The sequence below is a fragment of the Enhydra lutris genome, unplaced genomic scaffold (genome assembly GCF_002288905.1).
Source record: "Enhydra lutris kenyoni isolate GAN:26980312 unplaced genomic scaffold, ASM228890v2 scaffoldscaffold9, whole genome shotgun sequence".
Lineage (NCBI taxonomy): Eukaryota > Metazoa > Chordata > Mammalia > Carnivora > Mustelidae > Enhydra > Enhydra lutris.
In genome coordinates, this window is record NW_019154093.1 from 72,086,388 (window position 1) to 72,113,636 (window position 27,249).

A 27,249-nucleotide genomic window follows, 5' to 3' on the forward strand; every position below is an offset into this window, starting at 1 on the left:
TCTTTTAATTCTCCATTGGGGACCAAAAAAACCACTAATGAGCTCATGTTTATCCAACTGTTGTTGATGCAAAGCAATTCATTAGCCACTTCTTAGCACTAGGAACTACAAGTGCTTGATTTATAAAAAGAGAGAATGACATTTTAAGTGAAATTTCTTGGTACTTCAACTCACATGAGTTCAGAAGACTTTTTTTTTTTCCCAAACTTAGAAAGGGTAAGTGCCTTAAAGAGAGAATTATAAAATATGAGAGTGGGAAAAATCACAGGCACAAGCTAATCTACCCCTAACATTTACAGATGGAGAAAAGGAGGCTCAGGGAATTAAAATGACTTCCTGAAAACTACAGAACTCCGGGGTAAACTGATAAAGAACCTGAACCTTCTGACTTACAGTACAAAACTATGGATCCTTGTTTTTGTTTTTTTTTCCTTTTTCTTGATACATATATAGAACTCAAACTACTTCGCTGAGATTAACTGTCCCATGTTCTCATTATTACCCAGGCATTATCTTTTTATTTTAATTTTTAATTTTTTTTATTTTTTCATAAACATATAATGTATTTTTATCCCCAGGGGTACAGGTCTGTGAATCACCAGGTTTACACACTTCACAGCACTCACCATAGCACATACCCTCCACAATGTCCATAACCCCATACCCAGGCATTATCTTAATGGACAGTGGTAATAGCTATTTACGAGCAATCTTAATACTAACCCTCACTATAATCAAAAACTGATACATACATACATGCATACACAACATTTAAAAGTTAAAAGTTACCTTTCCTTATAGTTAATAAAAACTTGATACAAGTTCTGGTCATTTTTATTTACAATGGAATCATGAATCTCTTGCATTAGGTTCCGATGAACTTTTACAAGTTCCTTAAGAAAGAAAAAAAAAAAAACAAAAAGCACGTCAAAGGAAATTATAAATCAGGACCAAACAAAAACAAAAACAAAAACCTCACTCAAACTGGAAATCCATATCAGTGCTAGACTTGTTATTCAAGGATATGCTGAATGCCTTCAATATAGAAACCTGCCACCACAGATAAAGAGAGGAGGAAGTGAAAGAGGGAAAGGGAGGAGAGAAAGGGGAGAAGTGGGGGGAGAGGAGAAAGAAGAGGAGAGAAGGGAAGGGAAGACGAGGGAAGACAAGGGCAAGACTGACAAGCCAAGTACAGAGAAAACAGTAGTTTCAGATCAGACATGAATCTTCAGTGTCCTGTGGGGGAGGGGGAATTATCTCACTACTTATTAAAGGGTAATTTATTCCTTGTATAAAAATATGTACACTCATTTTCATTATAATCACTTTAATTTTTTAAATAAAACTATCCAAGTGCTTAATGTTTTATTGACGGAATAAAGTAATGATTCACATCCTTTGGGCATAAAAATGTAGATTTGCACTTTGGTCAATTAGTGGTGTCCCGGTGCTAAGCTAACAATAATCACACTAAATTACTTGAAACCAGACAACTAATGGCATAAATAAAGAGCAGATAAATTGTACTAGGCAGTTTGCTAGAGCAACTCAGAAGTCAGGATTTCACTTTTTTCCTGATAAGCAAGTAATTTTCAGTCAGGCAGTAAATACACATCACAGCCAGGAAATGAAATTCTAATCAAGGTGCCATTTCTCCCATTATCCCTCCCCTGTACCTTGGGGCACACACTGACTTCACCACAAGCTCTTTCCTTAGCAGGGTGGGAAGGAAACAGGAATATGTTGGCCCTGTCCATTTTCTGGAGAGCACGCTGAAGCCATAAGATTAAGGGCTATAAATGTGCCCTGTGTTCCAGTGACAGCGGTAAGGTGGGTCAAGATCCTCATCTTCCTAGAATGTGCAGTTTGCTTTATGCTAAATATTCACCTGTTGTTGTGACATCTTTCTTTCTGCTATGCTATGAATCAGTGAGAGTGTCTTCATCTGGCCAAAATCAGGGACAAGGACAATAGTCGCTAACTGACAGATGCCCATCAACACTGAACATAACAGAACCAAAAGAGTAGGGAACTTTTAGGTACAACAAGCAAGCTTGTGCACAAAAGCTTATATAGTATATCCACGAGCTATCTCTTAGAACCCAAGCCAGTTTGAGAGGTTTAAGAACTTGAATCTTGCCTAGTATGCCCTTGCTTGGCACAGCATTTGGTTTGTTTCAATGCTTCTAGGTAACTATCCTTTAAGATTATAAGATAATTCTAACGGGGTCTGAAATTCGAAATGCTTACATAAATGTGGAAAAAAGCTCCTCACCTTGAACCACTAAAATGAATTCTTATATCATAAGGACGTGGTGTATTTCAGAGACGGAAGTTAAGGTTAGTACAGATAGAAGTGGAAGAAGAAAGCACCACAGAGCAGAGTGATGCCCTCAGGACAGTGTCTATAGGACAGGCTTGAAGGGTTGGAGTAGCAAGAGAGCAAGGAGTGAGGCATAAGGAGGATCCCACAGGACAGACAGAAGGTGGCACCAGGGATTCCTTGACTCAGACCACCTCTTCCTGACAAGCAGTTAAGGATAATACATGAATCTTATCCATGCGTGTTCGGCTTGCATCTCAACTGACTTTGGTTGAAGATATGACATATCCTTTATTTCTGGAAAATAAGGATATAAGAACTCAGGAAGCAAAAAATAGAGTTAAAATTCCTAAAGTATACAGGAAAATATTTATTTATTTATTTATTTTTAAAGGGTTTTTATTTTTTATTTATTTTTTTTTTTAAAGATTTTATTTATTTATTTGAGAGAGAGACAGTGAGAGAGAGCATGAGCAAGGAGGTCAGAGGGAGAAGCAGACTCCCCATGGAGCTGGGAGCCCGATGCGGGACTCGATCCCAGGACCCTAAGATCATGACCTGAGCCGAAGGCAGCGGCTTAACCCACTGAGCCACCCAGGCGCCCCCCCAGGAAAATATTTAAATAGGAATCTGGAACCCAACAAGAGACAGGGATTTTATAGAATTTATAACACAATTATAAGTTATAAGTTATATAATTTATACATATTATACATATTATAATGTATATGTAATTTATATACATTATTATATATAATTTATATATAATATATAATGTATATAGATGTGTACATGATTCATATGTTATAATGTTATATATGTAATGTATATATAATGTGTGTATATATATAATTCATATATTATAATGTATGTATAGTTTATATATATTATAGTGCACATTTATATATTATATATAATTTATAATTTATATATTATGTATAATTTATAATACAACTTTAGCTAGCATCTTTGTACTTACAGGAATGTTGATGAATACTGAATCAAATTCTGCTGCTGTCAGAAATCTTTTTAGTGGTGCCATGAAATACTACAAAGATAGAACAGAGAAGTAATAATTAAGCACAACTTATCCTAACAGTTTTTCATCAACAAATAATATTTATTCAAAGTCAATTGTTTATCCAAATAATGAATACCAAGAAAAAAGCAGAAACTCTTAAAGATTTTATTCTTGAATAGAGATATAAAGACATAATACAGTTAACACATTTAAAGTATAGACTAAAAGGTTTCAGCAATAAATACTTCTGAAAGTAAGAAAAAAAGAACACTAGAACACTATTGGCTGAGTTGGCAAAAAAAAAAAAAAAAAAAGGCAACATCTTAGAAATACAGGGGTGATACAAAATATCCCTCAAATGCCTTGTAAAGATTCTAGATCACTGGGGTGCCTGGGTGGTTCAGTGGGTTAAAGCCTCTGCCTTTGGCTCAGGTCATGATCCCCAAGGTCCTGGGATCAAGCCCCACATCGGGCTCTCTGCTCAGCGGGGAGCCTGCTTCCCTCCCCCCACTCCACCTGCCTCTCTGCCTACTTGTGATCTATCAAATAAATAAATAAAATCTTTAAAAAAAAAGATTCTAGATCACTGAGATTATGTACTTGTGCAATTTATGGCTCATTCTCTTCGTTCTTTGAGGATTTTAGTTCTTGGCCTGCCATATTGCTTTCCACTACCACTCCAATGTCCATTTCTGGCAATCTCAGTACATGTGCAGCTGATCCTTCCAATAGCCTGGCCTTTCAATTCCTTGATTTCCAGTAATCTTGTGTTCCATTCTAGCTCAGCTCCCTACTTTGGCGGTCACATCCCAAAACCTTCTCATCATCAACAATTGCAAGGCTCTATAGTATTATTTTCAAACAATCAACTCTCTGACCACTATCCCCTACCTTGATAGCTCATTCCTCCAAGGAATTCTTCAACACCACTGGATCTGCCAATCCACTAAACGTCCTGTGTCTCTCATGTCTTCACTTCCCTTCCTACCCAGTTTACACTCCATAAACCATCATCAGAATCACTTCCTTGCATAGAACTGTTCCCTCCAGGGGCGCCTGGCTCAGTGGGTTAAAGCCTATGCCTTCAGCCCAGGTCATGATCCCAAGGTCCTGGGATTGAGCCCTGCATCGGGCTCTCCGCTTGGTGGGGAGCCTGCTTCCCTTCCCATCTCTCTCTGCCTGCCTCTCTGCCTACTTGTAATCTCTGTCAAATAAATAAATAAAATGTTTTAAAAAAATTAAAAAAAAAAAAAAAAAAGAACTGTTCCCTCCACTATCCTCTTCCACTGTGCTTTTCTGGAAGAAGAAAACTCTGGTTAAATCTAGCTTGCTATATATGTTGAGCATGTACCTAAGAAGGTAAACATGAACAGACTGATGGTCTAATTTTCAACTGAGCCTGTGGTACTGCATAACCCCACTACATTTCCCTGGTCAATTGACTCCAACACCCCTCCCAGACAACTCTTCCACACCTTCAGTGCTTTTCCTAACTGTCCAAAACTTTCTCCTCGTTCTCATTTTCCTGACCTCTAAATGTGGATGTTGCCAGGGGTGGCCTCAAACCTCTCCTCTATCAACATTCATTCCCTAGGTGAAGTCATTCAGCACCATGACTTTATAGATTCCATTGCATCATAGTAACAGTCTAATGTATTTGTTAGTTCAACTTTTTCCCTTAATACCAGCCTCATATATCTAACTCCCTCAGCACAGCCCTTTGGAGGCTGAGAGGTATTACAAATTTAGTATGTCCCAACAGACTCTTGATTCCCAAACCTGTCCTCCCCATAGCAGTGACAGTCTTTACCACTCAGGCAGTTGTTCATGCTATAAACCTCGCATCCCTGATTGCTCTCTTTCTCTGACATCCTTCACCTAATTCATCACCAAATCCAGTTGGCTCTACTTGCAAAATTTATTCCAAATCTGACCATTCCTCACCAGCTCTACAAATACTATCATGTTCTGTCAATAGCCTTCTAACTTTTCTCCCAAAATGTCAGCATGAGCTGTGAAAAACTTACATTAGATCATGTCCCTTCTTCTTCTCACACACTCCAGCTTCGAGCTGGTGTTCTCTATGCCCCCTATAGGGTGCCGCGGCTCACCAGCTCTCCACGTTCACTGCTTCTCTTCCCTCATGCTGCATCAGCCACCTGGGCTACTGCTCTTCTTGAAACATGTGGAACACAGTCTCCACTGAGGGTCTTTCTTCAAGGAACTGTCCTCTCTAGGATGCTGGCACAGCTTGCTCCCTCAACTCCCTCAGCTATCTGCTTCAATGTGATCCTACCACAGACCTTCCATTATCACTTGACATAAAATAAAATCAGCCCACCCCCATTACTCTCTTTCCTCTCCTCCTGACTGATTTTTTCTTCAGAGAATTTTTCACCACCTGACACACTTATTTGCTTAAAGTATAAACCTTCCCATGGGAGAGAGAGTATCACAAGAACCAGTTTTGTTGTGTTTCCTGCTATATCCTTGGCCTCTAACACTGTGCCATTCCAATACTAAGAAATCAGTAGCTAGTTGTGGAATGAATAAATCTGCTTTGAGATCTTTAAATCCAAAGTTCTACTGAAACGTAGAAAACACACACACAGTAGACACAGTGAGTCTTCTATATTAACTATAAAGTGTAGTACTTGGGCATCAAAAATAATATCTGATAACTTACTTTTTCTATTGACTCCAATGTTTCTGTGTATTTTTCTTCTGTCTGCTTAATTTCTGCTAGGCAGCAACTTCGTACATCATTTTCTGGACATTTCTGCAATTAGAATTACCAAAAATTATTTAATCAAACATATGCCTTAATCTTTCTGGCAATCTATAGAAAGTGCTCAAAATCACTGACTTTCTTAGGCTTTCCATTCTAATAAAAGACATAACTGAAAGATCATTTATTGCATTTATGAAGTATCTGTTCTTAAAAATTTGAACCATGTAAACGGAAGTTTTAAACGATTAAAAAAAAAACTTCTGAGCATGGACACTCTTTATATTGAAAACACCTCTTTCGTTATTTTATCTGTTTCATTACTGAACCTGGAAATATCACACATGGTGTGATACAGTTTTCTTAATGTACAGCATACTTCATAAGTGCTGTAGAAATACTTGCAAAACAACAAAAGGATATTTAATAAATAAAAACCTTAAAATAATTTTTTAAGAGTTAACATCTTGGTGTTTGGCTCACTTACTAGTGTTAAGACTGGAGTATTAGAGCATAACATGAAGATCAAAGGTATGGGGCTTGGACAGAATTGGGTTCGAATACCAGTTTTTCTGTTATTAGCTTGTTATTATGAACAGGTTACCTATTTTCTCTGTGTCTCAGTTATCTCATCTACAACACAGAGAGAATTCTAGTTCTAACCCCAAGGAAATGTCAATGAGATAACCTGGTAAGGCACACAGCACCTCGAGGAGTATACAAGAAGGACCCTACCCATTTAAATGATCATTGCTGTTAAGCCTGTCCCCAATAGGGGTGCCTGGGTGGCTCAGTGGGTTAAGCCTCTGCCTTCAGCTCGGGTTGTGATCTCAGGGTCCTGGGATCGAGCCTCGCATCGGGCTCTCTGCACAGCGGGAAGCCTGCTTCCTCCTCTCTCTCTGCCTGCCTCTCTGCCTACTTGTGATCTCTCTCTCTGTGTTGAATGAATAAATAAAATCTTAAAAAAAAAAAAAAAAAAGAGTCTGTCCCCAATAAATGACCTGGCACTGCCGGCTGAATGAAGAACTGTCCTTGGGTGACACACTGAAGAATCTGCTGGTCCCCAAAGCAGATGATAATTCTAGGCAGTACAGATGATACTCTGTCACCTAGAAATACTCGATGTCCTGCCGCAGGCAGTCTGTCAACTCACACAGTGGGTTAAGCACATTCATTACATTTATTAAACACAGACCAGGTATCTAGTTTCCATCCCACGGAAGCCACTGCTCCCTATGTGGGGCACTGGACAAGCCTCCAGCCTTTTATTAAAGGCAAGACTATAAAGAGAGAGAGCTGAGGTAATTCATCAAAGAACTAGAAAAACCTAAACCACCATCCAGCTGATGAAGATAAGGCTTTTATATTAAAAAAAAGACTACATTCATAAAACCCTAAGCAACTGACCATTTTTTTCAAATTATGAAAATATTTTGGAAATACAGGTGATACAAAATATCCCTCAAATGCCTTATAAAGATTCTAGATCACTGAGATTATGTACTTGTGCAATTTATGGCTCATCCTCTTCATTCTTTGAGAATTTTAGTTCTTGGCCTGCCATATTGCTTTCCATTACCACTCCAATGTCCGTTTCTGGCAATCTTGGCATATGTGCAGATGATCCCTCAATAGCCTGGCCTTTCAGTTCCTTGGCTTCTAGTAATCTTGTGTTTACACAATCTTGTGTTTGAAAAAATTCGAAGTAATTCTTTCTGAATGTTTTAGATTTTTTTTTAAAGATTTTATTTATTTATTTGACAAAGATCACAAGTAGACAGAAGCAGGCAGAGAGAGAGAGGGAAGCAGGCTCCCTGCTGAGCAGAGAGCCCGATGCGGGGCTCGATCCCAGGACCCTGAGATCATGACCTGAGCCGAAGGCAGCGGCTTAACCCACTGAGCCACCCAGTGGCAGATAAACCTTTGGGGGGGCACACGCTGACTATGATGACATCTGAAACTAAGTTTATAAAACACTAAAAATTCTAGGAGCCCTTTAGGGAAACAAAAGAAAAAAAAAGACTTCTTCTTAACACTCCTAGCAAATATGAAGAACTATTCTTTACATTTAATATTTAATGCTACACCAAATTTAAAGAAGACTGAATTGTTTTGCAAGAGATTTCCTTTCATGGTAATGTAATTTCGTGATTCCCTGGAATTATGTTCTATTGCCACTCAACCACTATTTAGCTGCACAGCATACCATCTCTCTTTCAAACTTGCTTTTTTTTTATAAGGAAAATCAAAAGATGAGACCGGGGATTCCCTATGGTTGTTCTGAACTGCAAAATGTCATGTCCATGTGTTTCCGAATGCAGTAAGTCATGATTACATAGTTGAAAGCTAGCAAAGGTAAAAAGAAAACCAAAAAACTATTCCAGCAGAAGTTACATAAATAATTATAGGAATCAGTCTTGCAAGGAATCACTGTCCTAATAAAACACTCGAAGTAACTTGAAACATAAGGCAAGTGGGAGCATACGGGTTGATGTGCTTCCTCTGCTTTCATTAAGTCCTCGTAGACTTCTCCACCTTCATCTTCCCCATAAACACAGTCGTAGAGACCTTCTTCATCCTCCACGTGCGTTTCACTGAAACAAAGGTATGATACCCAGGTCACTTTCTATCATGCAGTAAATGCAATACCTACATACAGCCTAGTAGAAAATCCAGAGAGGAAATATAACGGGATTCACGAGAAAAGTCAAAAGCCTTTACATTACAGCCTTCTCCCTCCTAATGAGAACAATGCCAACAACAGAATCCACCAAGGATGGCAGCGACAGTTAACATCCACTGGTATTTGCTATGTACACGCACAGAAATGATCACTCTGTATACACCATCTCAGGTAGTTGTCCCAGGCCCAGTATTCACTGTGTTTTCAGGTAAGCATTATTATTTAATCCATTACAGAGATAAGGAAGTCGAGAGAACTAAACGGTATTTATTTGACTTGCCCGTGAACACACAGCTAGTCCATGCCAGATCCAGATTTAAAACAGAGTCTGTCTTACATTCTACGTGTTTTAGTCACTCTATCCTACTGCCCCCATTTTTCCTATTTTGAGGCCTCAGGTTAATCATCTGTATCAAGGGGTCTAATATGGCAAAGACAGAGGAGTTGGGAAGGATCTCATAGTTTAAAAGGTATCTTTTAAAAGCAACAGTTTCTGCAGGGTTATTACTGCTGATACCTGACACCATGGTTTTTCCAACCCTGCTCCTTCCCTCCCACTCAGAGGGTCTCCACAGGTCCCCTCTTCAGCCAGATTCTGCTATTATCTGTTTTGATAGTACTCTGTTTAAAGAAATGTCAGCATTTTTAAACACCATTTGAAATCTGCTGGGCTCCTGGCAGTTGAAAACCATCCCTATTTTTTAAAGTTCCCAGGAGAACATACACAGTGACGGACCAATGTACTTTTCCTAAACCCTTCATTTAATATCATAAACCCATTCAGTCCAAGTAGAAAGAGCTGGTTCCACCTATCACATGTTCTGTTCCTACTCCTCAAGTCTCCCCTTTCAGTTCAAGACTTCTATAGACTCTATTACTAATAATCCCAAAGAATTGAGATTAATACATTTAGACATGTTAGAAAGAAGCATTAATATTTCTCAGAAAAAGAAATTCAACTCCTTCAATCCTGCCAGCCCTTATCATTTTTCTTGGGCCTGTGCAGATAGAATATTATAAATTGATATGCACAAAAATAAGAACACTGTAACTGTAAATGTCACTCTACAGCTTAGGTCATTTTTCAAAGTAGGTTCAATCACCAGGTTGTCTATGTTTGTCATGAAGGATAATTTGGGCCTTTGACAGGAATAAACTCTTTCAAACACCCAGAAGAAAGAAAGGTGCCTTATGGGAGAGTGATCTGGTGGTAACAAACGTTTCACAGGACTCTGCTCTGAGAAAAATTTGTCTTAGGGTTAGTTGTCCAGCCATCCACTCACCTAGCAGATGTTTACTAAGGACCTACGGAGGCCCAGACATTTCAGTGCTAAGAATGCATAAACTAAAGAAGACCCAAGGACTCTCCCATAGTCAAGTGTAGAGCACAGGACACCCACATGTAATTCTAGAAGTGCAACAGAGCAGATGAATGCAGATGTGGGAGCAAGGGGAAGAGTAACTCTGACTAAAGAAGTCAGGGAAGGGTTCACAACAGATACTACATGTGAACTGGGTCTCGGATATATTTATCAATTTATTCAATAGGTATTTGCTAATCGAATACTACTATGTTCCAAGAGATATGGTTGCAGATGAGGCACCTCTGCTGTCAGAGGTGACACATACTCAGTGAATAAAGGGGGAAGAACATTCCAGACAAAAGATACCAAAACACGTGCAAAAGCAGAAGGTCTGAAGAGCCCAGCAACACCAAGAGTGGTGCCCCATTCAGGTAAATGAATGTGAGCCCCAGAGAGAAGACCTAAAACCAACCTGTGAAAGGTGGTACACCCTCTAAGTACAACCTTACATGGGCATTTGGGATGCAAGCGGAGGTTTTATGAGAGGGCAGAGTAAAGGCAACAAGACAGTAAGCCCAGAAATGAAACCTGTGGGTAAGAGATATTGAGAGCCATAACTAGAGTGAAGGCAGATGAGAAGAGAAACAGAGAGACTTCAGAAACTGTGTCAGGTGTAGTCAACCAGACTTGGTGGCAAGTCAGAATTAGGGAGAGGGCGGAAGGAATGAAGAATGCCACTTGGCTTCCTACTCTGTAAAACTGGGCAAATGGCATGTCATCAGGTAATTCCAGAATTTCCAAACTGAGGGGTTTAGGCAGGCAATCCAACCAGAGAACAAGGTTGGGGGGGGGGCGGAGTTGAACCAGTCTGAACACTTTCTATGACACATCAAAGGAAAGCAAGGTTTGATGAGCCCATGAGGGAGCAGAGATAAGAAATGACGAAGGAACAGGCATCAGAAGGGATCCCATTCAACAAGAAGTGAGGCTGTGAAATCCACTTCCCTGCTAATCCTAATCCCAGCTCCATGGTCTTTGACCACTACCCCCATTCCTGGGAAAAACACCTCATCTTGCTTAAGTGTTGTTTTTGACTCTTTCACATGGGGGTAGAGGCACATGTGGTGTGAATACATACAGATTTTTCTTTACCCTTGTAGAAGGTATGACACCTAAAGCACAGGCAACAAGATAAAAAATAAACAAGTGGGACTGCATCAACAGCAAAAGAAACCAGCAACAAACTGAAAAGACAACCTATGGAATGGGAAAAGATGTTCAGAAGTCATTTATCTGAAGAGGGGCTAGTATCCCAAATATATAAGGACTAGTACAATTAGTCTATATAAAGAACTACTACAACTCATATAACCACCACAAAACAACCCCATTTAAAAATGGGCAAAGGACAAGAGAAGATATATGAAGGGGCAACAGGTACATGAAAAGATGTTCAGCCTCACCAGACATTAAGAAAATGCAACTTGAAACCACATGAGGTATTATCCTATGCTGGTTATAATGGCCATCGTCAAAGACAAGAGATAAATCCTAGAGAGAATGTGGAGAAAGGGACCCTTCACATACTGTTGGTGGGACCATGTATGGGTGCAGTCACTATGGAAAATAGTGGGGAAGTTCCTCAAAAAATTAAAAAGAGAAATATCATATGATCCAGGAATTCTACTTCTGGGAATACATCCAAAAGAAACAAAAACAATAACTCAAAATGAAGTCTGCACCCTCATGTTCACAGCAGCATTATTTACAATAACCAAGACATGGACAAAACCTCAATGTCCACTGATGGATGAATGCATGAAGAAGTTGCAGTGTGTGACACACACACACACACACACACACACACACACAATGGGATATGATTCAGCATAAAAAATGAGGAAATTCCACCAATTGCAATAACATGGATGGAACTTGAGTGTGTTATGCTGAGTGAAATAAGACCAAGTAACACAAACACTGTGTGATCTGACTTACATGTGGAATCTAAAAAAATACAAAACAAAAACAAAAAACAAAAACAAAACCCCAAAGAACAGAACAACAGCAACAAAAAAATCCTCACTGTAAAAGAGATCAGACTGGAGGAGATCAGAGATGGAGGTGACGGGTAGGGATAACTGAAGGAAGGTAGTTAAAAGGTACAAACTTACATCAATCCAGTAAATAAGGACTAGGGATGGAATGTATGACACGATGACCACAGCCAACACTGCTGCGTGGTACACAGGAAAGTTGTTAAAACAGTAAATCTTAAGAGTTCTCACCACATGGAGAATTTTTTTTAGCCTTTTCTTATTTCTTTTCTTTTAATTGTATCTATACCAGATGGACAGATGTTAGCTGACCCTATTGTGGTAATCATTTCACAATATATGTAAATAAAACTATCATGTTGTACTCCTCATACTTACACAAAGATATAGATCAATTATTTCTCAATAAAACTGGAAAAAAGTTTTGTTTGGTTGGTTTTTTCTTTTAGATTTTACTTATTTGACAGAGAGAGAGATTACAAGTAGACAGAATAGGCAGAGAGAGAGGAGGAAGCAGGCTCCCCGTTGAGCAGAGAGCCCGATGTGGGGCTCAATTCCAGGACCCTGAGATCATGACCTAAGCCGAAGGCAGAGGCTTAACCCACTGAGCCACCCAGGTGCCCCTGGAAAAAAGTTTTTAAAGAAGAACTGTATGAGTGACTCGCATGCATGTGTGTATGTGTACACACACACACACCCAAGATTGGGCTAAAATTCTTTGAGTTTTGTTATTCAATCCCATACTAAGGCATACAATCCCATACAATCCCATACTAAGGCAAGGCAACTGTTTTCTTGCTAACAGTTTGGTCAAGAATTCCTGACCTGCACAAAATGAGCCGGGGCGGTGGGGGACGGGGGAAGCAGGGGGGTGCCAGGGGAAGGAGGACTGTGATTCTTCAAATGGTCAACAAATCAACAGTAATCTTTATTACTTTTCCTGTGTCCAGGTCATCTATATATGGCCGTGAATAACACCCTGACCATAAAAGTAGAAAAAGCAGACACTGTGCAGCCTAGCCATCTCACAACCTCTCTGCTGCATTCTCCGTTTCTCTCCACATGGGAACAGAATGATTCTCTCTGCAGTAGGGAGGACAATATTGTTTCTAAGGGCTTTCCTTGGGGTGAAATCCCAAAAGTCAGACTTAAAGATATGAGCCCACAGAGATCATAACAAAGCTAAGACTGAAAACCAAAGGCAAGCACTTGTAAGAATAACACTACGTTTGGACCTTCCACCACCAGATGGAGAGTTGAAGCAAGCTGCATTTCCTAGACCCTGAGCTGGTGTCTCAGAGCAGCTGGCTCAGAAGCCCAGATTTTTCCAAACTTGGCTTGGGGTACGAGTCCTCACAGGATTTATCCTGACATCAACACAACAAGAGGAGGGGAGGCTATGAAAGTTAGTAGGTGTAAGTGACAATTGGTGGGGCTTAAAAAAAGAACATTATAATAGCTCTAGAAATAATATATTCCTTTTTAAAGATTTTATTTTATTTGAGAGGCAAAGAGAGAGAGGGGAATTGCAAGTAGGGGGAGGGGGAGAGGGAGAGAGAATCTCAAGCAGACTCTGCGCTGAGCATGGAGTCCAACATGGGGCTCGATCTCACGACCCTGAGATCATGACCTGAACAGAAATCAAGAGTCAGATACTTAACCAGCTGAGTCACCCAGGTGCCCCAAGAAATAATATGTTCTTCCTAATACTTCAGAGGAGTTGGTTATATTACCAGAAACATTATAGTCATGTTATGAAGACTACAGCCAATTCAGTGAGACGATCAGCAGTAATCTTGCTCACAATCAGTGAGCTCTTGGAAGTTTTAAGAGGAGCTAAAAAACTATCCTTCATCCACAGTTAAAACATCAAACTTCAAGGCCCATCCAAGTGCCACCTGTTCTGGGACAAGCTGCTGGCCATCCTGTCAGCATTCTCCTCTGTTCTCCTATTGGAGGTTCTCATGGAAAGGGCAACTCAGGGTGTTTCCAGGGTTCCATGCAGTGAGGAAAGTCCCCAGCTTTGGACTAAGAACTGTCAGGGTTCCAATCTGAAGACTAAAACTGGCTAGCTGTATGACTTCCAATAAGTTTCTTAGCTTTCCACGGTTCCGTTTTCTCCTTCAGAAGTTGGGATAACAGGATCAACCTCATCATGTTGAAGTTAGGACATGAGATAATGCATGCAACATGGTTAGCACAGAAACAGGCACTCAACAAGTCCATGTGAACTGAAGTTCAGGCCTGAAGCAGAATGCCGGCAAACAGGAGAGGAGATGCTTGATGCAACTCTGCTTAATCATTCAGAAAATAAATAGTTACTAAGGAACTACTACACACCAGATGCTGGGTAAAGTTCTGGGAGCACAGCCAAGAACAAGGTAAAGTCCCTGGCCTCACAAAGTTGACCTTCTAATGAGCAGATGGAGAATAAATGAAGCCGACAAAGATGGTCTCAGGCAGAAATGAGTGCCGTAAAGCTAGAGAGCAAGGTGAGGGGCTGGCAGCAATTCAGGGAGGGAAGTCAGGAAGGCCTGTCCACAGAGGGATGTCTGAGCAAAGGCTGGAATGGTGAGGGGTCAGCCATAAGGGCAAAATGAGCAAAGGTCCTACAGTAAAGAACAAGCTTGGAGTGCTGGTGCACTGGGATGGATGAATGGAAGAATTTCCACAGAACCTGCATCCCTTTTGGAGCATAATCTATTCCTTACTATAATTCTTTGCAACCATGCCTGATCTTTGTCATCAGTTCCTTGAGGGGTGGGGATCATTTTTCATATTTATTTGTAATCTGCACAAGTCATTCAATCAGCAGAAGATAATCAGGTGCAAGGGCCTTTTGCCTCTCCTGACTACTAAATAATAAAGCCCAGAAGGAGCCTCTGTGCAGAACAAACACCATCTAATGAAACTCCCTGAAGAACTCCAGCTCACACTCATCTCACCTTTCCTTGAACTTACAAAGCACGCACTATCTGCCCTACAACTCCAGAAGCAGATCTTGTTTCTTCATCACTGTTCCCCTCACTCTCTAATTCAAGTGTCACCCACCACCTCAAATATGCCTTTGAGAAACTTCCAAATTTTACTTCATTGCAATCTGTTCCTTGACTCGTCAAAGGGACTGGCATGGCATGGGGCACACAACAGGAACTAAAAGCCCAATGAGGCCCATTTTCTTGTGAAGCTTTCCATCACTAGTTTGAGGTTAATTCTTACGTGTCTTAATCATTAAATCATTTTACCGCTTCAGAAAGCTCTCTTAACAGCCCTGGTTAAAACCCACAAAGGATGCAAACGTTGGTGGTAGTTTAATTTTGCTGAAGATGCCCAACATACTCTATCAAATCAGGAAGGCCTTTGTAGATGTCTTCATCACTAATGCTCTCTTCAGTTGGGAAGGGCCTAGAAGAGAGGGAGGAAAAAAACAACACAAGAAAGATGAGTAAGCAGCCAGGAGGCTGGGCACTGAGCTCTCACTAAATGCAGAGCCCAGCTGCGGCCACAATGGTCCGATCAGTCATCGCATTTAACAAACAGCCTGGGCTTCTCCCCAAGTGCCCATCCTGTGGTAGTGCATGGGGTTCCCCAGGGACGTTGTGGCACCTGCTACTCCAAATTAGCTGTAGCCATTACCAGTGGTCACCACTGTCACCTGAGCAGCTGTGGACAGGCCACACGTGCCACTTTCTGCAGGCTCTGCAGCTCCCCAGCTCAGAAAGCCCGCAGCCACCCCAGCGCCTCTGCCTTCAGCACTGTCTCTCTCCACTTAGGGAATCTGATCTGACCGACAAATGGTTTGGTACCAATCATCCCTGCAGGACTCAGCCCACTAACAGAGATAAAAATTATTAGAAGATCAAAATATCCGCACCCTTCACCTATGATTATTGATTCTGGCAGACTATTCTACTTGGACTTCAAGATATTTAAGTCATATTTTTTTTATTTTCACTTATTGGACAAATGAGTAAACCCTAGGCCTTAGGGAGAGTAGGAAGTTTTTCTTTGTTCCCTATTAAAAGAAAAGCAGTTTAATGTATCCCCGATTTCTAGCCATTGACTTTTTTGCCTAATGTACTATGCACTATTTTCATAACCCCAACATAACACCCTAAATACATATCTAACACAATCATAATTATACTATTGTGCCAGAAGTTTTACTTTCTTTATATGCAGGCAGGATGTCATGTTTCATAAAAATAAAAATAAGAGGATCAAAATAGTAAGTGAGAGCTAGTAATTGCTAAAAAATTATATTTGATACACTGAAAAACGTGTTTTCATATTAATTTATGGATTGAGTACTTAAGACATTTAAGGAACTTACATTTTTCAAATAAATTAAAATGTGTGAGAAATGCTAGAGTTTCAAGATCCTTTTTTTTCCTTAAATAAATTCAAGCACATTTGATTGTGCTTTTTATGCTTTTATACCAATGTAAGTCCATTATAGAAATATTTGGAAATATAGATAAGAAGAATTAAAAAAGGAGAAGAAAACCTTCTAATGTATATCCTTTCAGAACCAAAAATACATAAATATATAAAAATAGAATCAGGCTATTTCAAAATCTGCAGTTTATATAGAACTATATATATATATATATGTACACATATATATATATTAATATGGGAAGATGAATCACATAGAGCAAATTATGAGGTGCTGAACACGTATGCAGCCTAGAGATGACTTCTGTAGAAAGCTGTCAAATTCACAGCCCATTTCCAAGAACCGGTCTGCAGAGTATCCTTCCCGGGGTCGCTGTGTTTTGTATCCAGGGCACAGGCTGCCTGGCCACTGCCGATCAGTCCTCTTAAGAAGGGCTTATATCCTCTCCCTTAAAATCTGAATGTGAGCTGGACACAGAAAGGTACAACAGAGGGAGAGACATAACACCACAGAACCCCATAATGGCTGGAGACTAAAGTGTGAAGCTCTGAGGAAGCAAGATAAAAAATGAAATCCATTCAATTTCCAAGCAGCCTTGCTGGGTAGCTCTTGAAACAGTTTCTCTGTATGTCTGATGTTACTAATAATACAAACTTCTGACTGATCTAACTTGAGTATGTAGTATTTTAAACAGGGAAAGCCCAACATGACAAACCTGTCTACATTTATTTCCATGCTTACTGACTGCATAATACTCCATGGCATGGAGAAGTCATAATCCATTTAACCAATTTACTTCCAAGTTTTTCATTCAGTACCAATCCTTCAACTCATTGTACACATACCATTTTATACTTGTCTGATTACTTTTTAAACTCCTAAAGTTGTGAGTTATTTTTATGGACTATAGGAAGTAAATGTACTACAATAACTTGTCAGGTATTTATTTACTTAAGCATTTGTGGGCTTTTTTGATGAATCATATGTAAGAAATGTTGAAGGAAGTTAAGAAAACAAACTGTTTTACCAGTTTTAACAAACTGTTAAACAAACAAACAAACTGTTACCTTATCGGTAACAGTCAGCCGTGAGTTAAGAATGTTTAACCAATGGGTATTATTCAACTTTACAACTAAGTTCTTAGTTGCTCAATTACTTTCAAATGTATATTAGGCACTTACACATCAGGCACTGTACATGTGTGAATGAGGCATGGTTCCTGCATGCAAAGTGCTTTACAAACAGTAACCATTCCATTAATAACTATTACATTGAAGGAATAGAACATATGAATCACAGAGAAACGAGCTTACCTGATTCCTGTGGCCAGTGCTATAGGTGTGCGAGAAAGTCGTGATAGTGTTTCTATAACCTGAGAAAAAAGGAAAAGTGTTAACTGGAAACGTATTTCAGAAAAGATAAGAATTTTTTATATAGTCTTACAATCTAGTATTAACAATGGCAGGAGAAACCTAAATTTGCCGACACCAACTAAGTACAGAAGGAGAAGGGCTATTTCTGAAAATTTTAAACACTTGGATTATAACTGTATCCTTTAACTTTGAAACCCTAAGCAGATTACTAAGCATCTAGTTTGCCGTTTCTTTATCATTAAAGCAAGGAGTTAGACAGGGTAATACTAAAGGTCTTGTACCTCCACTTCTACAGAATCAGAAAGGTCTTGTAAAGCTGTACTGTCCAAAACAGTAGCCCCTGGCCACACAAAGCTCTCTAAATTTAAATTAATTAAAATTTACAAAACAAAAAATTAAGTTTCTGAGTTGTACTAACAACATTTCAACTGCTCAGTAGCCATCCGTGGATGCTGTATTACGCTACCGAGACTTCAAACATCTTCATCATCACCGAGAATCCTACTGGGCAGCACTGCTGAATAGCTAAGTGGTTTAGAATGTGGACTCTCGAGAGCCAGACCACAGTTCAAATCCTAGCTTTGCCTGTCTTCAGCCATCTAACCTCAAGCAAACTACTTTAGTTCCCTGGGCTTCGGTTTTCTCATCTGGATACTGCCTATAATCATAGTGAGCTTCTTCGTAATCATTAATTATAGGAATTAAAAAGCTAATACATGAAAAGTATTTAAATGATAGCTATCCTTTATAATTGCCAACTTTAAGAAAATTACCTTTTGTAATTCTGGGTATTTGCGAAAAAAGAGTTTCCTAAACCCTTGATTATCTGTATGTATTTTAAAGATTCCTTATGAAGACTTCAGTACCTGTGCCCTACTATAGTTTTAGCTTTAGAACCTAGAGATTTTACCCTTCCTTACCACTTTTACAACTAAGATCATCTCTCTCAAAGACTAAGCAAGGAACCTGAAGAGCTAAAATATACTTTTCCCATGAAGCCTGTTTCTACGGTAACAGGTACGATTTGTCCTAACTCCCAAAACTAAACAAAACTTAAAGAGGTTCTTCTATAAGGACTATTCGAAATGAGGGAAAAAAGAAAAAAGAAGAAAGGCAAAAATCTCAGAGCTGAAGTAATCTAATTTCTCAGTTCAAATGTGGAAACCTAATGGCAAGGTCTCCAAGCACTCCACAGAAGTCGCATATGAGCATTAGCCACACACATACCTATCTCTTGCCCACTTCAGGAGGTAGTACATTGCTGTAGTTATAAACATACAACTTTAGAGAAAGAATGTCTGGTTGAGCCTTGGCTCTTCAACTCACCTTTACTAGCCTCTATAAAATGTCAGTACCAAAAACTAACTATCAGCCTCATAGAGTTTACTGAAAAAATTAAATGAGATAATACCCATCAAAGGCTTAGTTCAATAAATGTAAACTTTTATTATATAAAATTATCATTATACAAAACAAATAAAATAAAATTTAATTGAAAGACTATGCAATTTCTTCCTGGTTTTACTTTGTTGAACATTTGATATGAAAGCAAAACACAACCACCTAGATAAAACTGGGTATCAATTAATTTGCCATAATAAAGATAAAAGTATCTTCAGTCTAATTAGATCACAAATGAATAAATAATAAGTTTATCAAAATAAACTGATTCAAAATAAAAATAACCATATGCTAAAAATTCTCAAATTATGCATTACTGAAACATCTAGCTTTCGGAAGATTCTGGAATAATCCGCAGAGTAGTATTTAGACTCGTGAATTAATGGCCCTGTTAAATTTCAGCATCAGCCTTATCCTGATATGCCCTGTTTTCAAGCTGTGAGGTGAAATCTGTTTCTGATTTTATTTTATACAATCTAGCATTGCCATTACTAAGAAGAAAAATAACAATAACACTGGTATCGTATATGTTGCTACTATGATGTATTTTACTACAGCTATTTTATACTCTAATAGAAATGCATTTTATTCCTGGGGATATTGTCTATAATAACTATGATGTGTCTAAAAATAAGAATGTATCTTGTGTTCCTTTTCCCACCAACAATCAGAATAATTCACACAACCCATTTCCACCCATAAGACTGCTGTTTGCATTTTTGCACAATTGTCCACCAGAGGGAGCCAGAAGATAGTATATCACTTTAGTCCTACATTAAATGTGTCTATAAAGTACAAACATTTCTAAAAAATCAACAAGATGAAACCAACTCCTATTATCTATTTAAAACTATTACTGGGGCGCCTGGGTGGCTCAGTGGGTTAAAGCCTCTGCCTTCGGCTCAGGTCATGATCTCAGGGTCCTGGGATCGAGCCCCACATCGGGCTCTCTGCTCCACAGGGAGCCTGCTTCCTCCTCTCTCTCTCTGCCTGCCTCTCTGCCTACTTGTGATTTCTCTCTGTCAAATAAATAAAATCTTTAAAAAAAAAAACAAAACTATTACTTATCGCCATTCAGTAATAGAAAAATAATGAAGGTGAGAAGGAAGGAAGAGTAACACACAGTATGTCTTAAAGCGACTCTCAGGACCATCTCTCAGTTTTGCGTCTATCTGATTGTACATCAAGTCCATTCATTAACTCCAAGTTTAGCCAAAGCAAATAAGACTGTTTAGTCAATGTAGTGTTTTTAGAACAGTGTGTATTCCATAAAGGTGGAGCATATCCGGATTTGGAATAGACAAGTACACAAATTAATGCCAGATTCTCCAGACATGAGAAACATGTATTTAAGAGTATTCACAAAAGAAAATATCCCCAAGGACATTAAAAAGACTCTTTTCCCTGAAATGTATTAATTTCTAAATTGTTACCTCAACAAAATATGAAATTAGAGACATGAACTCTCATAAAGGAGTAACTAGTCAGAACATTTGCAAGTTAATAGGCTAACAACCAACTACTAAATCCACATTACGGATATTTTTCTTGACCTACATCTACCCCTTGCTTAATAAGCAGCAGCATTTGTAAAGAAATGAAAATATTTCCAGATAACCTAAATAACAGTTACCATGGGAAGAAGGTGGAAGAGATAAGTAGGGCTCTTGTAGGCTTGCTTTTTAGAAGGGGGGGATTAGATCACAGAATCTATGAAGGACCATTGATGAAGTTTAAAAAGGAAGATACCCGGGTCAAACTCTATTTTTAGATCACTCAGCCCAGTGAAGGACAGACAGGCTTAGGAGACACGGGGTATAGACAAGGGGCCAGGAGACCTATGAGGGTGTTTTCTTAATCGTCCAGATGAGACATAGAAGTCTAAGCCAGCAGCAGTAGAGACAGAGGAGAAGTGGAAATGTGAGAAATACTCAGGCATAGTGGCTGATGCACTGTGATGGCAAGTGAAGAACAACCCAGGACAATCTGGGCAAACTTTTAAATAAAGCACGGAGGTGGCCAGCTCCAAAGCTGCCTACTGGGATACTCCTAGGCAAGACGCTCTCAATCTCTCTGTGTCCCTCTCCATGGCTGACCACATCCTGAATTTGAACAGGCCATTCCCTCCACCAGAGCCTTCTTGGACAACTGCGCATCTAGTCTGGGTCCTTTGTGTTCCTGTAAGACTTAACTCTGCCCTAGTAACATCGCCTTATTTAAAAATTTATTTGCTGGGGCACCTGGGTGGCTCAGTGGGTTGGGCCTCTGCCTTTGGCTCAGGTCATGATCTCAGGATCCTGGGCTCGAGTCCTGCATCGGGCTCTCGGCTCTGCAGGGAGCCTGCTTCCTCCTCTCTCTCTCTCTCTGCCTGCCTCTCTGCCTACTTGTGATCTCTGGCTGTCAATTAAATAAATAAATAAATAAATAAGTAATAAATAAATAAATAAATATCTTTAAAAAGTTATTTGCTATTTAAAATACCTGAAAAGGACTCATGTTTATTTTGTCAAATTGAAACAACATGGTAATACACAGAATTTGTTCCCTCCATACACACACCTTCTGCCTAACGGAGAACAGAGCTAAAAATCTGGTATGGCTCTTGCATAAATTCGTTCCTTTTTCTTCATGATTGTTATTTTAGGTGCTATGTTCCTATGATACAGATTTTTCCAAAACAAGAGTTTGTCATCTAACAATATACCCCAGACAGCTGTCAACACATTCAGATTTCCCTCATTCACCTTATTGTTGTGCAACATTCCAGTGTGTGTAAACAACATTATGATTTAACCATTCTCCTGCCAATGAGCTTTTTCAACATTTTGCTACCAGAGCAATCCTGAAATTATAATCCTTGCCAGTTATCTTTTCAATTGTGTCTAGGTATTTCTGTAGGAAAGATTCTCAGATGGGATAGAGAGGTCAAAAGTATGACCACTGCTCTTTGAAAACTTTTTACAAATCTATACTCCCCTGAAGAGTGTCTTAAGAACATAACAAGACATTCTAATGACCTGTTTACTGTCTGTCTTTCCCATCCAACAATGAAAAACACCTTAAGGGCACAGAACTCCAACTGCTTCTTCACTGTTCTTTCTTACCACCTAGTTCACAGCCAGAGTCATAACAACCACTTAACACAAAAATATTTGTTGCTCAAACAAATGAATGACTAATACTTAACTTGCAAAATTGTTGTGAGGATTGAGGACCATATGTGTAAAGATATGTAAAGAGCTTAGCCTGGCACAAGCAGAGAATGAATGAGTAATTAAAGAAGGCGCCCATTATGAAAATTAAATATTAGATATGAAAAAGAATTACCTATCTCTTCATATCTAAAAGCAGTATACATAGTGATAACCCCCCTCCATCAAATTTTTCTCTCTAATGGTGATTATTATTTAGCTTGAGCTCTTCATTTTATTTTTACCATCCCCATTAGTTGAAGAGCCATAAAATAAAAGTTACCAAAAAGAGAACTGTACACTAATAAAGCCACCCATTTTAACCACTCTCTTCATGAGACCTTCTAGAAATTCTTTCTTTCTACTTATCCAGCCTATTCATACTGTTGATAATGTAATTTGTAATTAAAACAAGTCATCCATGCAGAAGCAGTATGTTATAGCTACTTCTACATTCCGGAGTTAAGGAAGCTATGGCCATAGACAATAACGGCAGAGAACCATAGGGATCAGCAACATAGGTCTGCCAAAAAGTGTTAATTAATTGTGGATTTATCTCCTTGAGTTCTCTATCCTGCAGTTTTACCTCTTAGTCCTCTCCCTGACCCAATGGAAAGGCTATTAATAAGATTCATGAATTCAATTGGAGCTCCTTGAGATGGGACCTTACAGGAAGGTGGGCTCTGCAAGGCAATCCAGGGCTATAGGCTCAACCCCAAGTACAAGACAAGCTTAGTAGTTCATGAAAACATTGCAGCACCACAGCATGAAGTTACTATCCAGCAGCTGAAGCTAGAGACAGGGATGTCCCACAATGGTTCTCACAGGCTCAGAGCAAGTACCCCATGTGGTCATGGAGGAAAAATCCAAGCCCTCAAGGATGTAACTCAGATGTGGCTGGGAGTGATGGACTGAGTCATTCAGACAGAAGCACAGGCTTCTAGACTCCATCAGGTGCGACCCAGAGGCAGCCCAGAGACCTGGTATGACCCAGGCACCCGATAAGCAGCCTAATTCTAAACTCAACCAGATGGTGACTATCAGACTAACAATATATTTTACCTGAAGTCTCCTAGGAAATCAACAGAATTAATTATCTTAATTTTCTTTGCAATTCTAATTTCACACAGTAAATTACCCCATTACGATACACCGCAGCTTAGTGTCATTTCTAGCAGCACATTTGAGATCCTTCCTAAAACACCTGGTTGTTGCTTTGAACACTATAGAATATTACTGGAAAATGTCCCTAGCACTTCCCCTATGGACAAAGCAAAGGAGGATAGCCAGATAAGATGTCCTAAACAATATTTCTGTATCAAGAATATTATCAATCAGAAGAAATGAACTTGCATTGTTCAAGAGAGTAGAGTATCTATACAGATTAAATGGGTCTAAATTATATATAGTTTCTGTGGGCCTTAATGATGATCATAAAAGAATTATTCTATATTTATTGTTTCAAAATTTCAAAAGTAAAGCCCTATAGGGGGAAAAAAAAAAAAAGAACCTCCCTTTACGAAAATCATATACTGGACTGGTTAGGAGCATAAGCTTAAGACTCAGATTTTCTGGGTTCAAATCTCAGCTCCTCCTCTCACTAGTTGGGTAAGCATGGGTGTTAAATAGATGCTCTTTGCAAGAGGTCCTTTACCCCTATATCTTTATCTATAAAATGCATATAAAAGAATGTCCCATACTTCTACTCTTTCCTAATGTCATTGTGGTCACCATCCTCATTGATAAAATAAGATTTGGTCTTTGAAAAGCACTTCAGAAAGTAAAATGTGAGCTGTCTACTTCAAGTTAGCACCAGATAGAAAACAAAGCTTTCTAATGACTGTGCATACATCTAATAGGTTGTATCTCTATTCAAGCACATGATGGCCAGTGTTTGCTAATACTTGTCAAGAGTCACTAAGCTTATCCATTTATAACATTATGTTTAAAAAATGAGAATTGTGGATGGTAAACATTTTTCTTCATTCATTTTCTGTTCTCATGTTATTTTCCATGTAAATATTCAGAAAACAAAACTCCTGTCATACAAAAGTATTTCTAAGAGCCCAGAAACAATCACACTTGAACTTTCTAAAGCAAATGTTAAAAAAAAAAAAAGAAAGAAAGAAAGAAAGAAAACAAAGAAAGCCCCATGCTGAGTCAACTTATGGAGATAACACATAATAACCATAATCTATACAGTTCACATAGAATTTTAAAAACTCTAAGAAGTGACAGTGCAAAAGAATGGGCTCAAAAGAAGCTTTGGCATACATCTCCCCACAAGCTCCATCACCTCCACACCCTCACTGCTTTGAATAAATACAAAAATCCATGAAAGTGGACTGTCATTTAAAAGCAATCTCAAAAGAAGTCCTTTAGCTAACCCTCACACCCAGTGATAGGGTACCTCTCCCAATTCCATATACAGAAATTTTAAAACCACCACATTTTATTCAGTGATTCTTATTTTAAGCCATAGTCCTCTTGAAAGCCTCAAGGAGGGGAAATTATATATGTATGTGTTCATGTATATGTATATGTACATACATAATATACATAATTCTGCATTTCATCTCGAGAAATCCAGGGAACTCTTGAAGACCATTCATGGATTTCCTAGATTCCTATTCAATCTCCTTTGCCTATAAGGAAGCCAAGGTCCAGCAAAAGTAACTAGCTTGCTCAGGTCAAAGAACCAATAGCAGAATTGGTGCCATAACCTAGGTCCCCTCTCTTCTGTCCAGACTGCTAATCTTGCTACTTCACCACCCTGTGTCTAAATCTCCTACATTTACTTGGTGAACATCTACTGAACACTCACTATGGGCTAGATATTCTGGATATACTTCACATGTCAAAGATAACAAAAATGGAGATTATGCACTTCCTCCTCTCAAAAAACCCACTACCACACAGGTAGTAAGCAAAAACACAGACCTGGTATTACAAAGAACAGCCGCGGCCCAGAAGAGAGTCAGACCAGCTGTTCCCCTCACCCTGAGGGACGGACATGGAAGGCTCAAAGACTTTTTAGAAAAGATGACCCTGGAATACGTCTTGAGAGGCAATCAGGAGTCTCTCCAACATCCGCAGTTAATAGAGGTCTGATGGATGAGAACTACCACCCTCTGACCCACCCATCTCTGTCCTCCGCTGCTCCACTGAGAACACTTCCCTGTTCTGAGCAGATTCACTTGCACATTACTGTCTGAGCAGCTTTTTATAGTTGCCATTTCCTGATTAATACTTTTCTTACAACGGGTATTTTGCAGGTTCCAGGAGATGATGTCATTAAGCAAATTTTTTCTAGACCAAATGGACCTACACTTGTTTCCTGATCCATCTTCACACCACCCTGATCTTGTCTCTGCACTCTGTGCCTCTCAGACCTCACACAGAGCACTTTTCCTTCAAACCTGCTTCTCCTCTTTTTGCCCAGTGAGCCCACAGTCTCACTCCTCTCCCTTATCTGGCCAGACACTAGGAACACTTTCCAGATTTGGACTTCTCTGTCACACCGCAGATCTAAGTGCTATCACCTCCTCCTTTTACGTCTCTCTTGGATCAAACTCCTCCTTTCTTCCCTGTCTCTGGCTTAGCACAAGCTTTCTTTATTTCTTACCTCAATTACTGGATCAGCCTTCCAATCTGTCTCCATGTTGCCAGGTCCACACCACTCAAACCCATCTTCTACTTGGCTATCATAGAGGCTGTGTCACAATTCACAACTGTCAAGTTCCTCACACAGCCACCACCTCTATGTCCATCTTAAAATTCTTACCTATTACCCCCATGAAGAGATTGAAGGTACCAGCACACTTGGGAGTCTTCAGTAGATCTGACCCACTCCCTGTTCCCTTCCAGCCTCCTCCTCCGCTCCCCACACCTCCCACGTCCAGCCCTGCCCAACCTCGTGGCCTGCTGTGCTCCTAAGAGATTCCGGAACCACTCACATAAACTCTACCAGAGCAGAAAATTCATATTACTACAATTCACAGATGGCATCAAAATAAAAATATTTATACTAAAGAGCGGGCAGGAAAAAAAGGTGAACCGGAACCAGCATTGTTCATTTTCTCACACCAAGTAAAAGGGGTTGTAAGTAACTTTTCATAGACACTGTTTGAACCATCTCCTGAGTCCAAGTACCAGAGATGAAACCTGGGGTTCATCAGTGCAGAGTTAGCTGTCCGAAGCACAGTATTTAGTTAGAACTCAGAATACATATAGATAGTCAAAGCTTCTCTGAAGTTCATACAGTTGTGTTAGGGTATGTTGAAGTTAACAGGCAATTAGTAAATAATTCAATTGTTTATACACAGCTTTCAAAGAAAGCCTTCAGTTTTGAAAATGTGACCATATTTGGAAATGATTCCCTATCTTTATGCAGAGCAGAAATGTAATCTACAAAGACTATGGGGCCATTTTAATGTTCACTACCAAGCACGGGACTTGGATGGCGGGCCCTGCAGGTATACATTCATTACTCCCCATCCCATCTCAGTAAGGACTCTAGCAGAGCAGCTGTGTCTTGCCAGCTCCCTGGGAGATCTTGGTGCATTCACAGAACTCACTTTAAACAGACACATCCTATGCGTTAGCATCAGGACAGAGGAGAAGTTGTTGGCATGATCTGAAATACGCAGGGAGTTCTATGTGACTTCAGGGACTTGGAAAATGGAATGAATTTTCCAAGCCGCCCACAAATCCTATAGCTGGGTCAAAGTCAACACGTTTTCCACACCTGGTACACTTACAAAGTCAGG

General features: G+C 39.5%; 1 protein-coding gene across 1 annotated transcript in view; it reads right to left on the minus strand.

Moving 5' to 3' along the window:
- Positions 1 to 27,249, minus strand: part of LOC111142837 (vav guanine nucleotide exchange factor 3) — a 367,424-nt gene that overhangs the window by 186,504 nt on the left and 153,671 nt on the right. The window contains exons 3-8 of the mRNA XM_022496164.1: positions 17,829 to 17,887; positions 15,456 to 15,521; positions 8,558 to 8,666; positions 6,031 to 6,123; positions 3,303 to 3,371; positions 790 to 893 (exon numbers count right to left, since the gene is read on the minus strand). Of these exons, the coding sequence (XP_022351872.1) occupies positions 790 to 893; positions 3,303 to 3,371; positions 6,031 to 6,123; positions 8,558 to 8,666; positions 15,456 to 15,521; positions 17,829 to 17,887 (500 nt within the window). The remainder of the gene's footprint in view (positions 1 to 789; positions 894 to 3,302; positions 3,372 to 6,030; positions 6,124 to 8,557; positions 8,667 to 15,455; positions 15,522 to 17,828; positions 17,888 to 27,249) is intronic.